Source organism: Drosophila nasuta, chromosome 3 (assembly GCF_023558535.2).
Source record: "Drosophila nasuta strain 15112-1781.00 chromosome 3, ASM2355853v1, whole genome shotgun sequence".
Lineage (NCBI taxonomy): Eukaryota > Metazoa > Arthropoda > Insecta > Diptera > Drosophilidae > Drosophila > Drosophila nasuta.
In genome coordinates, this window is record NC_083457.1 from 51,123,973 (window position 1) to 51,140,426 (window position 16,454).

At 37.2% G+C, this 16,454-nt stretch overlaps 1 protein-coding gene and 2 non-coding genes across 4 annotated transcripts; 1 reads left to right on the forward strand and 2 right to left on the reverse strand.

The window, feature by feature from the left end:
* Positions 1–241: 241 nt before the first annotated feature.
* On the reverse strand, positions 242–14,186 carry LOC132790013 (putative phospholipase B-like lamina ancestor). 2 transcript variants are annotated; one of them, XM_060798420.1, is made up of 5 exons: positions 13,504–14,186; positions 4,815–4,870; positions 2,914–3,700; positions 2,252–2,368; positions 242–2,191 (listed from the first exon to the last, which is right to left on the reverse strand). In XM_060798420.1, the coding sequence occupies exons 3-5, from the start codon at positions 3,171–3,173 to the stop codon at positions 586–588; spliced, it is 1,983 nt and encodes a 660-aa protein (XP_060654403.1). In that variant the 5' UTR covers positions 3,174–3,700; positions 4,815–4,870; positions 13,504–14,186; the 3' UTR covers positions 242–585. The 2 variants fall into 2 exon arrangements, with proteins under 2 accessions (XP_060654403.1, XP_060654404.1); XM_060798421.1 differs by lacking the exon at positions 13,504–14,186 and adding an exon at positions 9,733–9,851.
* Positions 14,187–16,015: 1,829 nt separating this feature from the next.
* Trnav-uac (transfer RNA valine (anticodon UAC)) lies at positions 16,016–16,088 on the forward strand. The gene has a single exon. It is a non-coding gene; the product is annotated as a tRNA-Val (tRNA).
* Positions 16,089–16,372: 284 nt separating this feature from the next.
* Positions 16,373–16,445, reverse strand: Trnav-uac (transfer RNA valine (anticodon UAC)). The gene has a single exon. It is a non-coding gene; the product is annotated as a tRNA-Val (tRNA).
* Positions 16,446–16,454: the final 9 nt, after the last annotated feature.

A 16,454-nucleotide genomic window follows, 5' to 3' on the forward strand; every position in this document is an offset into this window, starting at 1 on the left:
GATTGGTAAGTGACGGCCGTTGGAAGCCCTAAAATTAACGAGAAAATGCTATTGGTATTTTTTCACGTCTCGCGAAGTCAATATGAATACACTCATTCAAAAGCTGCATGCCATGAACATATGTAGATCCAACAGCTGGTTTACTGTCCAAGACTAATTGATATACGCGTTATATTTTAACGACTATTCAAATTGTCATCACTTCTCCTTTGTTTGTTCTTTAATACAAAAAGGCCATTTAATTCTGGTTTCCGTTTTCATTTATTTAAATTATTATTTACTAAAATTTGAGGATATGGGGTTACATGTTTAAAATAGTGTAGACTGGAAGACAATAATTGACATTGAATAGACGGGCACAACTAAAATTTATGACTAATGGACGCAACACAATTGATTTCATTTTCTACAAACGACAATTTATCAACTAGGAACACACAAATGACGAATATTACGAATCTAGCACAATTATTGCTTCGCAGGTTTTGGTTTTTTTGTTGTCGAGTTTAAAATTCGATTGGAATTCGGTACTATTGTGATCTATACATATAAAAATTCTCTGGAGAACTATTCACCCATGATCGATCACCAGGCCCACCTGGGCGACACCTTGTCAAAGTTCCACTCATCCGGATGTCCTTCGTGATTGGCATCATCCGAGCTGGTCATATCTGACCATTTAAACGGACCACTGCCAATCTTTCGCATGGCAATCGCCCGCATGTCATTACGCACCGGACGCCGCTCCGTAATCAGTTCCATCTCGGCCAAAGTAGATGCATCGTCTACGGCTACGCTCAGACGCTCATCGCCAATGGCAGCAGGCACGGCCTGACCCTCCGCTTGCAGCTGACTCTCCTCCGGCGTTCGAGGCTGGGGATGCTGCAATCTGAGAAAGATTGGTCCAGCAAACGCCTTATAATCGCTGATGCCCAAGCGAGCATTGTAGGAAAAGAGCTTGAGGTCGATGTTGCCATACGCAATGGACTCATCTCCGAGCAGATCACCTCGGAAGCCACGTTTGCGCAGATACTTATCCACAGCCTCCAGTGTGGTTAGCTCTGCCTCATCGGCAGGCGTTAGCTCCTGATCTTGGCTATAGTTGTCACGCGAAATGCCGCTGGCCTCCAAGATGTCGTCGAAGTAGGGCATGCCATTGGCCAGCCAGCTGGTGTTGCCGGCCAAGATGAAGTTCTCAGTGACATCCTTGCTGTGCACACGTCCCGGCAATTGTTCCAGTATCCAGACCATGCTCTTTAACTGATCATGTCGCTCACTGATGGCAGCATTATCCTTCTCATTCACTGCGACTGCAGCATCGTCATGCTTCTCATCGGCATCGAGTGTGTTGTACAGATTATCCTGAGCTCCCAGCTTGTTGAGATCCACGCTAATCCATTGCTTGGCACCGGTGAACGGATGTCGGGACATGGCACGCGCCCAAGTGCGTCGATTCTGGGCAATGCGATTGGCGGCCATGACACGTGCCACAAGCGGCACCATCTGCTCCACCTTGACATCCTTCCAAAGGGCCAGATTCTCGTTCTTGATGCCCACGCCGCCAACAATCGATTGCACCTGCCTGCCCTTGACCACATAGAAGTCATCCGTGGAGCCAAGAATGCCTGGATATCCCGTGAACGTAATGTCTACACCGGGAACCGTATTGCTGCGTGTATCGGGCGCGAAGTGATAATGGAACTTGTAGCGCTTCTGTATGCGCAACATGGACGAATAGCTCCCCGCCGTGCTGTGACCAAAGAGCAGCTGCAGCGCCTGCAACGATTGCGGCGTCTGATCCGGTCGGATGATGCGCGTCAGCATTGAGGCACTGGGCAGAAAGAAGTTCTTATTGCCATTGCTGCCATCGCTGGTGCCATTGGCGAGCACATAGTTCTCGTAGTAGATCTTCAGATCCTGTATATCAGCCGCTGCATTCATCAGCAGGAAATCGGGAAGTGAAATCTCCTCCTCCAGATCGGAACGTGCTCGGGTTGCACCGCGTATATAACCGCTCTCCATGCCCTCCAGTTGACTGAGGAATAAATGCACTTGATGCCAGTAATGATCATGCTCGGCATGAGCCGTCGCCTGCGCCTTCATCTGCTCAAAGTTGTTAGTTAGCAGCTCGCGCAGCCACTCGCAGAACTTGCCGGAACTCTCATCCCGCTGGCAGGAAGAGGATATGGTGCTGCAATGAATAACATGGCAGATTAGCAGGGTTTCTTATTACAGCGGAAGCGGAACTTACTTGGTCCACTGGTTGTAGATGTTCTTCCAGGTGAGTGAACCCTCCAGCAAGCCAGCAGCATAAGCCTGCACTGAGTCCGGATAACTACGTTGCGTTTCCACTTCAATTTGTGCCCAACTGTTAAATTAGGGAAGAAATGAAGCATGAGTTGACTGATTGGATCTCTATTTATACATATTTAAAAGTTTCCCAAGGTACTAACTTCCTAAATGAACCAAACTTATAGGCTAAGAGGTCAGACCTAGGAGGCTACAGTTTTGATTTGTACACCATCAATTCTAAAGAAATCATTCAACCAACAAATAGAAAGTTCTTCTGAAAACTGTTCAATTCTATCTTTACTGACTTATAAATGCTTGGGAGAAGAGTTAAGAGTTGGGAGGCTGCAATATTAACACAAGATATCGAGCTTCATAAAGACTAAAATGAATCGCAAAGACCCAATTACCCAAAAGATATGAATTAAAAGACAAGCTGAAGTTTCTGAAGTTTGCCTTGACTGACTAACTGACATAATATAGGTAACAGCTAGGAGGAAGCAATTTTTACATCGAATTCAAAGACGAATATACATGGTTAAAAAACAATTTCTTCGAAACACTCCTAAAACACAGTTACTTGATTAAAAGACTAGTTAACATAAAGTCTAAACTCCAACTTACCCATTCTCGTAGACAGAATCCTTATAGCATATGCGTGCCACGCCCTTGGGTATGTTAACCAAATCGTTTTGTTGCTTCCAATTCTCAATTTGATAGCCGAACTTCTTGGTCCAGTATGCGGTGGCACAGTAGGTGCCATCGTATTCTGGACGCTCCATGTAACCGACAAAGAACGCACCAATCACCAGTAAACCGGCTCCGATTAATATGTACGTCCCTATCCGTGTTTTTTGCCATGATGCACCAACGACTTTCAACATGGTTCCGTCCGTCTTGAGGCTGCTTTCGGCCAAAGGGGAAAATAACAAAGCGATCGATTGCTCTTTGCTCTCAAGGATCTTTTTTGCTCAGAAACTGTCTTGAGGTGTTAGTTAGGGTTTAAAAACGCTTCACTCGCAATAATTTAGATCGGCTCTGGCGGCGTAGGAGTGGCCCAGTTTGCTGAGAGTTAGGCCAGGATGCAGATGGATCTTGTGGCTGCCGCTGCTGATGGTGTTGCTTGGGATGATGATGGTGATCACGGTGGCCGCGCTGTTAAGCGAAACGGCCTTTTGGTTCATGGGTGGTGGTGTCGCTGCTCTTGGGCAGTAATCCAAATGGTTCTCAATTGAAGTGATGTGTGTGTGAATTTGATTGTTGCTTCTGTTGAATTGTTAAGTGGGTTTTATTGTTGTTGCTATTGTGGTGTTTTGGGTGGTGCTAGATGAAGTGCTGCTAGGTCCAGTAGCAGCTGAGCTGAGTCTTTTGCGAATAGATTCGATTTACATAGGTTCAATTATATATATCCCTGCAAGAGCAAAAAAAGATAGTACCAAATAAATAAATATATCGATGACGTCTTAAGCGAAGAAAAGCAATAATTACTTTTCGATTTATCTAAACATTTGCGTTAAACAAAATTCTTTGTGCAATACAAATAAACAATTTTCGGATTTAAATCGATTTACAATTTATCTTTGTTAAATTTATGAAGATGCTGCTACAATTTTTGAAATATCACTAAAAGTCCATACTCGGATTTATTTATGACCATAATCGATCTACTTTATGTAGAAAGTATTTCCACCTATACTTGATCTCATTCGTACGCACTTGGCACATTTCCCTTTCGCATTTTCGCAAAAAAAAAAAATATGTATATAGGTAAACACATTTTGGGCGCATTTGTAAAACTAATAAATTTATTTTATAGCCCGCCAAGTGGATCATGAGTAGCAAATTTCTTTTTATGGCAACAGCTGCCCCACTGTGAGGCAATGTTCCACCTGTTCCATGTTTAACCGAGTTAGTATATGGATATTTGTGCCACAAGTGTGAATATAGGTGCGTTGAGTAAACGAAAGTTAAGCTTTATTAGGCTACAGTTAAAACCCGCAAAGAAAAAACACATGCCTCGCCCCATTTTTAAATTGTATCTTTAATATGTGTGGTAAAAAATTTGTATATCAAGGCCAGAGATATGTGTAACGGTGCCTGTTCTCTTTTCGCAATCTGAATCTGAATCTGAATCCGCTTGTAATTAGAATTTTCAATTGGAAATTCAACTTGTACTACTACAAAGCGGACAAGATAAACAAATTCCAAATAATGCGCATACGCCCCGTTGTTGACGCGTTGTGCTGAAAGAGGGGAGTGTTTTGGGTATCGGAAATCACTGACACGTGGAATAGCGTAATATTGAGAAAATTCATGCAAGCGAATTAATTCACTCGATTTTTCGTTTAGCTTGTTGAAAACTATCTGTAAAATACATTTGCAAAACTTGGAAAGCTGTTGAATCCGTCAACACTGAACTATAATCAAATCTGGGGTAAACGAATTTTTTTTTACGTTTTTATTATAAATTATATAGACTACATTTTTAGTGTGTAGTTAAATTTAATTATTTTTTCTTGGCTTACCTTTTGTTTCCCGGGTCCAGGAAGCTTAAATGTCACAAGTCAACCCATTTGAAGAACTGCAAAGTGTAGAAAAAAGAATTGTTGTATTTAGTCTGGCATAAATACTCGTAATAATAATACAAAGAAAGCGGCGTCTAAAGTCCATTCAATTCACAAACTTTGTTTATTATTGCAATTATATTGCGATTCGTCGGCATTTTGCAAAACCGCAGACATCGCGACACCCACCAACAGTTAGCTAGATTATCCAGACTACACAAAAATCAACAATCAAGCTGCTTCCAGTCGCAGACTTTGTTTATTTAAAAGGCGCACGCGCGCCGAGTCATATGAAATATGAGTAAGTGAGGGGCCAATTGATTGGTTTGGTGTCGTCCCATTTCTGGCTGACGTCTTGTCAAGTGATGACCGAGACACACTAATTGGAGCAGCAATGAACGACATCTTGTGATGCTGCTGTTGTCAGCTTGTTTCACGAGGAAATGAATAACTAGCACTTGCTGGAGAATTCCAATTTCATACACTCAGAGCAAAGAGCAAAAGTCAGTGATTTATTGGCAATTTGAATTGACGAAAAACCACTTGAACTATTTGTCAATTCTAGATAAATATTCCAAGTGCAAAAATGATTGATTCATCAGAATTCAAAATTGTTTTAAGTTTGAATAAACATATTATCTTAATTCATAGGAAAACTATTAAGCTGTACAGTCATCGATTTGAAACTTTTAAAAGTGAAACAAGTAGAAAAGCTACTGTCGAGTGTGCTCGACTGTGAGATACACGCAGCTTATTGTGAATAAAAACCAAACAGTGCGGTATTAATTTTAAAATATAACAAATTAATGTACCACAAAATTACGAAAAATATACCAAAGACTAGATTTGGTATATTAATATAGTACTAAATTCAAAATATGCCATATTGCCACAATTATACCAGATTCTTAGCCAAAGCAAATAAGACTCACAGTATAAAGGCGTTTTTGCCCATACAAAAGCATTTTTTAAATAACTTCTTCCATTTTTATATACTTTATAGAGACGGAAATGCCTAATTCTGTTTGTTACATACAATTTCCTGGAGGTACACAGTTATAATACTCTTCTACCCTATCGGTAGCGGATAAGAAAACATATTAAACCGTACAGTCAACGATTTCAAACTTTTAAAAGTGATCAAAATATTTCAAAATTTCGTTGCACACATCTTTGTGGTTTTTCCTAAGAAGTCGAATTCAGTTTAAACCCAGCTTATCATATTTTTCTTTCCTTACTCATAGCTTTAAAAAAAACTTACTCACGTATGGAAACATGTTTTTAATAGAATGAGTTATCGGTATTATTATAACTAGTACTTTGTGTCGTTAACGTTTTTCAATCGAAACAATTAAAATAATAATTCACTAAGCAATTTGCATTTAATAAGTATTATTAACATGCAAGCAGTTGAAGCTGTTCGATAACTGATGGATGAGACTGTAGCTACTGGCAATAAATATTTTTGTGACTTGCAATGAACCAAAAGTGAAATGTATTTCATTTTCTTTGGCTTGTGCAAATAAACACAGAAATGCAAAATGAAAATAAAACTCAACCCTTTGAAGGCTGATGTAGTGTTAAGATTGATATATGATGTTTTACTAGCTAGAGGTAGTTGCAGGAAGATCAAGGCCAATTAAAAGAACTGTCCATCATAGAACTGCCAATCAGATCAGAGCTGACAAACAGACGTAGATTTTAGCCAGAAGTTCGCTATGACGTCAATAACTAACGGTTGAGTAAACTGTTTCAAAATAGACACTAAAGCATTTAATCCCCGTAATTCCCTCGAGCCTCAGATCTTTGACGTCTTTGCTGCCAACTGCACCAAATTAACACATATTAACGTTATCATCTTTGTTTATATGATGCAAACAGAGAGTTGTTTTTGTGCTTAGGATCTTGACAGCGTCTCTAGCCGATTTATATAGAGTTCAAAGTGCGGTCTTCTAGCCAGATATTATGCGGTAACTAATACGAGTATTACTGTAATATATAGCCAGCTACTGGCCATAAATGTGCGCTTGTTTGTCTTCTAATCAATCAACTAAGCTTCGTTCAAATATTTGAATTCAACGATAGCAAAACTCTGTGCTCAATATGTCGACTGTCAGTCCAGACATATAAGTAATGTATATATATTGATAAGATTGCACTTTATGTAATGTTTTATGGTTCATGGCATTTATTCCGTTTGAGCAGCTGTGGTTCTTTTTTTTTAAATATGATATCATATGAAAACTCTCGAGAGATAAACAAATAAGTAATCAATTTTTAATTTATACGAGTTCTATTTCATAAAAATTCATTGTATCGCAATTAGTAGCGTAGCTCAATCAATTTATATAGCGATTCCTTCAACATTTCATGAATTCTTTGTTAGACCGACTATAAATTAAATACGTATTTAAATGAGAGCGAATTTTCCCAACAATAATAAAAATTTATGAACTTGTTCTAGAAAGAAATCTCAAAAGTCGAGTAATAAATATTTAAAATTGGTTGGCGTGCTCGACTTGTGGTTGCCCTGTATTTGGGATAGGCAGTTTGTATTTTAATTTATTATTCAATAAATATACAATACCTGAGAAAATATTACTGAAAAATTTTCCCAAAACAACACTCATAACACAGCATGTGATCCACGTGCTCAGAACTTTAACCGATAAACAGGTAATAGCTATAAGTGTTTGTAGTTCGACCGATATCTCGTCTACTTAGATAGTGGCTCATAAATAATTCAACACTGGCAACGGTTATAAGTATTCACTTGGTAACAAGCAAAAAACTAAAAAAAAAACAACCTGCTGTCGCTGACGTGGGAACCTCAATTTATGCTGAATGGAAACCGCAAACTTGGCGAATAGAAATACAAATTTGAAATAAATAAATATGCAAATGAAATGTGCAATATTGTAAGTTCGTCCCGTTGTTAATCAATTACGAACTGAACAGTTATACGATCCACGAAAACGAAAAGAAAAAAAAACTGCAAACTTTGCTGATGCCACGCGTCGACGTGAAGTGGCTGATAAGCCAAGTTAACTCAGACACGAACACAAAATGTTAATGACAACTAAGCAAATGCGGCAATTTTGTAATAATAAACTGCATTCACTTCAGGATACGAAACACTCGTAATCTTATGCAAATGCAACTGCAAATGGGTCTTATAAAACAACACAATCATCATCAACTTTATCATTATTACAATGGATCGTATTATTTGTGTGGCGAATGCTCAGACTGAAAGCAGACATAGAACTGCTGAAGGGAGTTCTCAATGATGCGCACGTGGCTTCCGTTTGTAATTGTAAACTAGCGAAAACACTCGAGTATAATCTATAGAGAGATACCCTCTAGATTATATTAAAAATGAAATATTACTTGGAAAATATTCTTTGTAAAATGAAGCTACTTATGCAGAGAAAAAATACGTTCTAACAAAAAACCTTTAAGTCTTGAAAACTTTCCTATCTTACAACAAATTCTCAAAAGAAGATTTCAATGTAAAGAAGTTCTGAAAAAAAAAATTGTAATCTTGAATCATAGTTACCAATCAAAACTGAATTAGCCAATCAATGCGGGGTTGATTTTTGAAAATATAAAATTAATAAACCGCAAAATACTAAAAAATATACCAAAGGCTATATTTGGTATATCGACATGCGCGAAAATAGTCATGCCAAAAATTTGAAGCTAACTTGATGAAGTGCTGTTGAAAAAATATTTTTTATCTATATCTCTTATAGACTCTGAGATCTAGGTGTTTATACAGTCAGACGGACATGGCTAAATCATCTCGGCTGACGTTGATCAAGAATATATATACTTTATAGGGTCGGAGAGGCCTCCTTACATAAAGTTTTTGGAGGCACAATGTTATTCTTCTGCACTTTAAAAATCTAGTCTAAGATTCCAATATTTCTTAAATTCAATTATTTCTTCTTTTTTCATTAAAATATTGTGCATGATATCAAAGTAAAAATCTTAAACCAGGAATTACCAAAAAAAAGTAGAGCGAATACTAGAATTTCCTTGCACTAAAATATAGATCTAAATCCTGGTATTGTGGCTGCTAGATTCTAGTTTCAATATTTCAATGATTTCAGCATGATTCAAGATTTTTTTGTTGATTTTAGAATTATAATCTATCTCTATACAGAGTGATCAATACTAATATTGACATCCTCTGACTTGTGGCATAATCAATTGTTTCTTGAAGATTACACTCGGTTAACGCATGCGTCTTTGGATTGTCGCGTGATTAACACTTTAGCGGGGAATTCAAAAATCTTCGTATTTATGGATGCTATTAAATACGCAATTAACAGCTGAACACGCTCTCATATTTATAGAATATATATACTTCTATCAGCTGATGTGAATTGTTAATGAAACATTAATCAGTGTTTAATCTGTCTGACAATGTGGGATTTTCAGATGATAAGTCTAAAGTACAGAAACATAGAAGTGAAATCACCCTAAATTAAAACTGTTTTTCAATGCAATTGTTATTTAAACAATTTAATTATTATCCCATTCCCAAAGCTAATGTTTGGCCAGAAATTCACACTCTATTACCACACACGTTTCCGTTTGAAATTTGCAAATTAGAATGCTATTCACAACAAAGTTAAGTTTAGAATATATTTTTGTTTATTTGCTTTGCCTGGGCATTTATCACATTCTACTATTATTATGCGATCAGCTGTTTGCTTTTCCCTACTTTCCTTCTAATGAAAATGTCAATGTCACTGTGGGGTGGGTGTCACTTTTAATTGCAAATCCCAGATATTTAAATCGAAATGCTTTCATTCGATTTATATAAAGTGATTCGTGATCCATTTAGCACATTTACGATCAGTTCGTTTACCTCTTGCAATAGTCTGGCGACATCTATTCAGAGTATCTGAAAGATACTCACTCAGCTGAGTTGTTCACAATATTTATTTTTAATTTCCAAAAATGTTTCAAAATTATATTTATATAGTTTATGTAAATCCGAAAATATTTATTATGCTATTTTAAATAGTTTGTGTCGCAAAACCGGAAAATTCTGCACAACTTTCGATCGTCCACAGAGTATATTCTTATATCGCGAGTATCTTAGAGATAAAAGTTCCCGTTAACGTCAATGCTTTTATTTTTCTTTATCTCTCGCACCTCTCAACGATCTCGTCCGATCGCCTTGACGCTTCCACCAAAACTGCCAGCTTTCAAATCGGCAAAAACGAACGAGCGGAAAATTCGACAACGCAAAAACGACACACACACAAAAAAAAAAAAAAAACGAAGAAAAGGCAACAAGAACAACAGATACATTAAAATTTGCGTTGTTGAAAAGCGAATGAATTTTTCAGAGCATGGCCAGATCAACAGTTCTATTGAACTTGGCCGACTATTTGGCCCTCGGACAAAAGTATCTTTTGAGTATCTGCGGTCTATCAAACCGATGCACTCTGATCCAACCACGTGGCAGGTGTGCCTCTTTCACTCTTAGTTCGGGTATATTTTTTTTTGACAAGCCATGCATTTATCAGTCTCGAGGCTAAATGCCACACGTGACCAAGAACCAACTGTCAAGCACGCAAATTCTTAAGAAAACAGCTTCTGCAAACATACCCTGTAACGTCGCTTAAAGAGAGCATTATTATTACGTGGCATGTGCGTCATGACAAAATAAATAAACTGAGCTATATAGTCTTTATATTATGGCAAAATGTATGGACTAAATTTAAAGTCTTTTAATTATTCATCTTCCTAGAATTGAATGCTTTCAAAAATTAGTTCAGGGTCATTTCTCTAAAAACCAATAAGTAAGAAAGAGGGAGGTATTATCATTTAAATATACTAAATATGTACACCAGAAAGCTATTGAAATATACTGAAATGTTTGTTTGGTATATTGATATAACAAGTGCTGCCAAAAAAAATTATAGCGCTTTCTCTTATAGTCTCTGAGATCTTTGTCTACAGTCGAGTGTGAGCAAAAAAGTGCGGTTTTATTTGAATATACTAAATAAAATAAAATACCAGAAAGGTATTGAGATATACTGAAATATTTATTTGGTATCTTGATATAACGATTTTTCTTATACTTTCTGAGATCTTTGGTTAAAGTCGAATGTGATCAAAAGAGTGCGGTATTACCATTTAAATATAGTGCATTATTTATACTAGAAAATACTGAAATATACCATAATGTATATTTGGTATATTGATATAACAAGGGGTGTCAAAAAATAAAATGAAAACGCTTTCTTATAGTCCCTGAGATCAAGGTGATCATAGGGACAGACGGACAGATGGACTTGGCTAATAGTAAACTTATACTTAAGTCGACAATTATCCCTTATTGGTATAAGGGAAATCCCATTAAAAATACCGCAGAATTACAACTCGGCATGTTTTCAGAAATTGGCAAAGATTTTAAGCTCGTTAGCAAACCGGCTTTAGCGAATAACAAATCATGACTTTTTATTTTTAGCTGTAATTGAATTGGAATTTATTTATTTGATTTGAGTTAACATTATGCACATTTAGCGTCATTTCCATGTAAATCTGCTGTCAATTGACTTTGAGTACGTTCGACTTTTGAACGCTTTTCCGCATAGCTGGAAACTGCACGTCGCTCTCGCTTAAAACACACACAATTGTAATATTGTAATTCAAATGGAAATTGGCATTCATTTAAATGCGCAGTTAAGGAGAAAATGTTCCCATGAAATAGTGCCGAGATATTTCCACTTTCTTCTGGGCACACAATAAATTGTGAAACTTTGGTAGGGTCAATCATGTTGTTTCCTTAATTGACATGGAATTTCCTGCTGCCTTCAATTAAGAGCCAAGTAATTAAATGGGAATTGCTGATGAACAGTCGAGTATTTACATAACTCTAAGTGAAATGAGTGCAACAAAGTCATAGAGATCCCCGAGACTGGTCGAGTCGAGTTAATTGATTGACAATTGTCGCTCAATATCAAAGCGACGCACAACAAATAAACCCAAGAGTATTAAGTTCTCAAGCTGCCTTCGTGTCTTGTCTCTCTCTCTCTATCTTTGCCTTTGCCTTTCTCTTCATTCTGTCTGGCTTTGCTGCAGAAGGACAAGAACCTCAAGGATTTTGACCTCATTTGTCTGCGCATCTTTGAGATACAATAGCTGCAGCACGATCGCTTTGCCTCTGTCTCTCCTTCGCTCTGTCTTTCTGTCTCCCTCGCGCTTTGTCTGCTTGTCTTCCTGTCTTAAGCCGCCTGGCAACTTCTTGGAAGAAGAGACCTGCCCCCGTTGAGCAGATGATAGAGAAGCACACTATCCCCTGTTTGTTTTTTTTGTTGCCACCCGACTCAGTCGCACTTTTATAGGTTTTGATCGTGGTCTTTTATTTGTTTGGCTTGACTACAACAGCCGAAACAACAGCTCAACGTTGTGAATCTTCACAGATCTTTAAACGACAACTTTCCTGTTGCCAGGCGACGATCGAGAGATGGTAATTTAAAACGATTTATCGTTGGTGTGTGTTTTTTTTTTGCTGCTGGTTTCTAGGTCATTAGCTTCTGCTGCGTTTGCTGAATAAGCTTTATTATTAACTATTTTTAACGTATTTTGTTTTACCCAAACTTGGAGTAATTCATTGTGCTTTTTACTGGAACTCTTTTAAACCGAACAGCTTCAACTCTGAATTTAAACTAAATAGCATCGCTTTTAATAGGGATTTGTGGCATCCTCAACCATTGTTGGCGCTATAAAATCTTATCAGTTGAGCGTAGATAATGGGAATATTCGCAGAAACCCACAACAACAACAAGATTGACTGCGTAAATACTTCATTTATTTTTGGACTGAACTCTTGATGAAGCGACATCACATGGCCCCCGTCGCCGCTTTACATATTTGTCCAAAGATAAGTCCCGGAACCATCTGGGATCGCATCTCAGATTGTGTCTGTGTGCTGCCGGTTCGTGACACATGTCAACGCCCAAAAAGCAACCCAACCCAGCCTCATGTGACCCCATTCACTTGTCTCCCTCAACTTCGTATTACTCACAATGCAAACAAACAAAAAAAAATGCGTCTGAAGGTCTGTGTCTGTCTCTTGATCGGGCAAACCTGGCATACTTAATACCTTGCTATCAGATTTCCGGCATACCAATTGATCAATTATACTTCAACAGGCACTTCACCTTCAGCTTATCAGCTCGTTGCAGAAATTTGCCGAAAAATCTATAAGTAAAGTCGGGAACTCCCGACGCCGAGTTGTAACTGTACTCAGCCGAAGTATCTGGAAGTGGAAGTGTCTAGGCAACAGGTCTAGCTCGATAGCTCGAGCTCTGTTTTCATAAACAACCCCTATGAAATGTGTCCACTGTACTCACTAATCTTTCCACGAAATAAATATATGCGTATTTGCCGTCGGAATTTGCGAAAAAATAAAACGAATTGGAAAATGTATATAAAAAGTATATATTGACCTGATTTTTGCTCTCTTTTTGAGAGAGTGAGAATCGAGAGATAATACAAATTGTTTTCAATGGGTTTTTCCACTATTTTCCATATTATTGGTGACAGGCCCCTTTATAGGAAGCTTATATCACTATATTATTTCGCTATTCTTATCGTGTCTATAAAAAAGTATTTTACTCACCGGAAAATTTATATTGTAGGTGACTCACACAAAAGTGTAATATGTGAAATCTACTTGGCTTTTTTGGCTTGACCTGATCGTAATTCACTAATGAGGATAATTAGATGTATTTTGCTAATTTTAAACACTTTTTTTTGTTGTTGTTAACACGAAACTGCGATATAGTCACACAACCTGCTCGTGTTAATTATCCATGAAGGGCTACATTGGAAACGCACTGGAAGTTTTGGGTTTAGTTCCTTTGCTTGTGACCCGCTTTCAACGATATTTATTTATTCCGATTTCGTGAAGGAAATTGCTTGTATATAGTTTACGATCTGTTTTAAAATATCAGCAGGCAACTAACTAATTATAAGTATATTGTGTGGGCTCTTTTCTTGTGCTCTTTTGTGTACACGCGTATTTGTAGAACACGAGAACGTGGCGATTTTAGTTTTGGTTCTTCTATTTGATTTTAATTAAATTTGTATTTTATTTACACAGTCTGGTACTCTTTTTGTTTGCAAAACGTATATATTTTTAGCGAAGGCAATTGCACGTTGATGTGAAATTGAAAGACAACAAACACAAAACGACACAATATTTTACGATTGAAAAACTCTCACAACGATTTTTTTCGATTTCGCTTTTGCGACGCGCTGAGGACGGAGACGTTTTACGATCAGCGTCAACGATTTTCAACTGAGCACGCAACACTTCGTCCAACATAAAGCCAACCAGATCCCAAACGAAATCCAACCGAGTTGGTGTTGCACACCCAACCAACAGCCCAACGGCGGAGAGTCGACGATTTTCCACTCAATTACACTAGGCTACAGGGTTGAAGATCGTTTTCAAATGTGCCGTAATAAAGAATTATTGATAACAAATTATTTGTTTAATCAACGATCTTTAATTGATTTAAGAGTAAATTAATTATTAAGAAAAAATTTAAATTTATTTAAGATTAAATTCCTAAATATGCCATAATTTATTAACTTTTCTTTAAAAATACACAAATGCAAAGTAGTTGACTTTTACATGGTCTTTTAAATTATCTGGTTGACAATTTCATTTATTTAAGAATAAATTGGTTGATATACCACAATTATATAACTTGCATTTACATCTTTTAGATGGCCTTTTAAATTAGCTGGTTAATTGGCGTTCAAAAATTCGTTTGACTTGATATACTAACTAAAGTTTTCGGTATGTGTTTGTAGTTTTGGGTTTATAAATTAAACATATTTTAGGAAAAATACTGATATGTAATGCTTTTGTTAAAAATGGGTAGCGAAACAATTTTTTACTTGTTTTATATTCGGGAAAGTCCCGAAATTTAATTCTACATATGTTATATGATGCCAGCTTATTGTAATGCTTTGCTAAGCTATTACAGCTACTGGAAGTTCACAGTCAGGGGAATAACTGCTTTATAAGAAATTTGCTTAAAGTGCAGTTTTCAAAATATTTAAACATAAATATTCAGGGTTGTTAACTAAAAAAAAATATCGATGTCTAACCGGAACTATAGAAACCGCAAACAAAAAGTATAAAATCGTTTACCAACATTTAATGACTGTATCTGACATAATAAAAAATTAAATTAAAACATCTTGATAAAATTTAATTACAATTTTAATTACCATTTATTAAACAATTTAAAAATTGCCTTTAACCTCTGCTTCTACCTTCCACCTTTAATTTCGCCTTGTGAACATTACCTTAAATTCTTCTCACCTTCAGCGTGTTGCGCAGTGTCGCTCGCTACCTCTCTTGCTCTCTCTCTCTCTCCTCTCAATTAGCGCCCGCTGAGTACTATTTTAGGCTCGAGTGAGACATTACTCCCTGAACCGCTAGAAGAGGCAATCGACTGGGCGATCATTGTCATAGCAACAGCGCCGGTTCGCTCTCTCAATTTCACAGCTTCAAATCGATTGTGCCATGTGCATGTGTTACTTATTGTACTTTATGTACATGCGAATTCTACTGTTATTTATGACGTCAGTTGCTGATAACACACACTTGACACGCGGAGAGCACTAGCACTGACAATTGAGTGAAATACTTTGTCGATTTGTAATACGCCTCTTCATTTGACGACAAACAAGGCCAAAAATCCCCCCGAATCTGCGACACGAATTCACAAAACGTGTGGGGAGCGATAAGAATGATTAGAGTTATACGCTATTGCAGGCAGTACTTAGTTTTTTATCAGGCAACCGCAATGACCAATTAGCTGCATAGCGCAATACTCATATCCGGCAAAGTGGCAAATGTTTGTGTGTAGATCAAGTACAGCGATGCCTGACATGACTTAGTCATTCCACGCGTGACAGCTTTCCCTGCATATAAAAATTAAACAGAGCAATATGATAAAGTACACAATAATTTTGCCACCAAGCTTCCGCAATAAATTATAAAAGCAGCAACCGCACATTTGAACTTTGCTAAAATCGTTTTAAAGAGCCTTAAAATGTCATCACTTCTCACCCTTAGTTTGTATAGGCATTTAGACATGAGACTTTCAACTGGTTCCATAGTGTAGCGGTTATCACGTCTGCTTTACACGCAGAAGGTCTCCGGTTCGATCCCGGATGGAACCATGGGTGATTCTTTTTTGCATTTTCTTAAAATATTTTTAATTATATAATTATACTATTACTTTTCAACTAATATATTAGTAATATATAAAGTATTCTAAAAGGCTAAAAAATAAAACCATCATGCAACATTAAAGATGACTTCATGCAACACTATGTTAAGCAACACACAACATTTTAGTTAAAAATAAGTCTTTTTATTTTGCAACTATTTTATTTGTTTCAGTAACTAATAAATTAGCTAATTTTAAAACTTAGGGAAATTAAAAAAAAGTAAATTTGCACCATGGTTCCATCCGGGATCGAACCGGAGACCTTCTGCGTGTAAAGCAGACGTGATAACCGCTACACTATGGAACCACCTGGCAA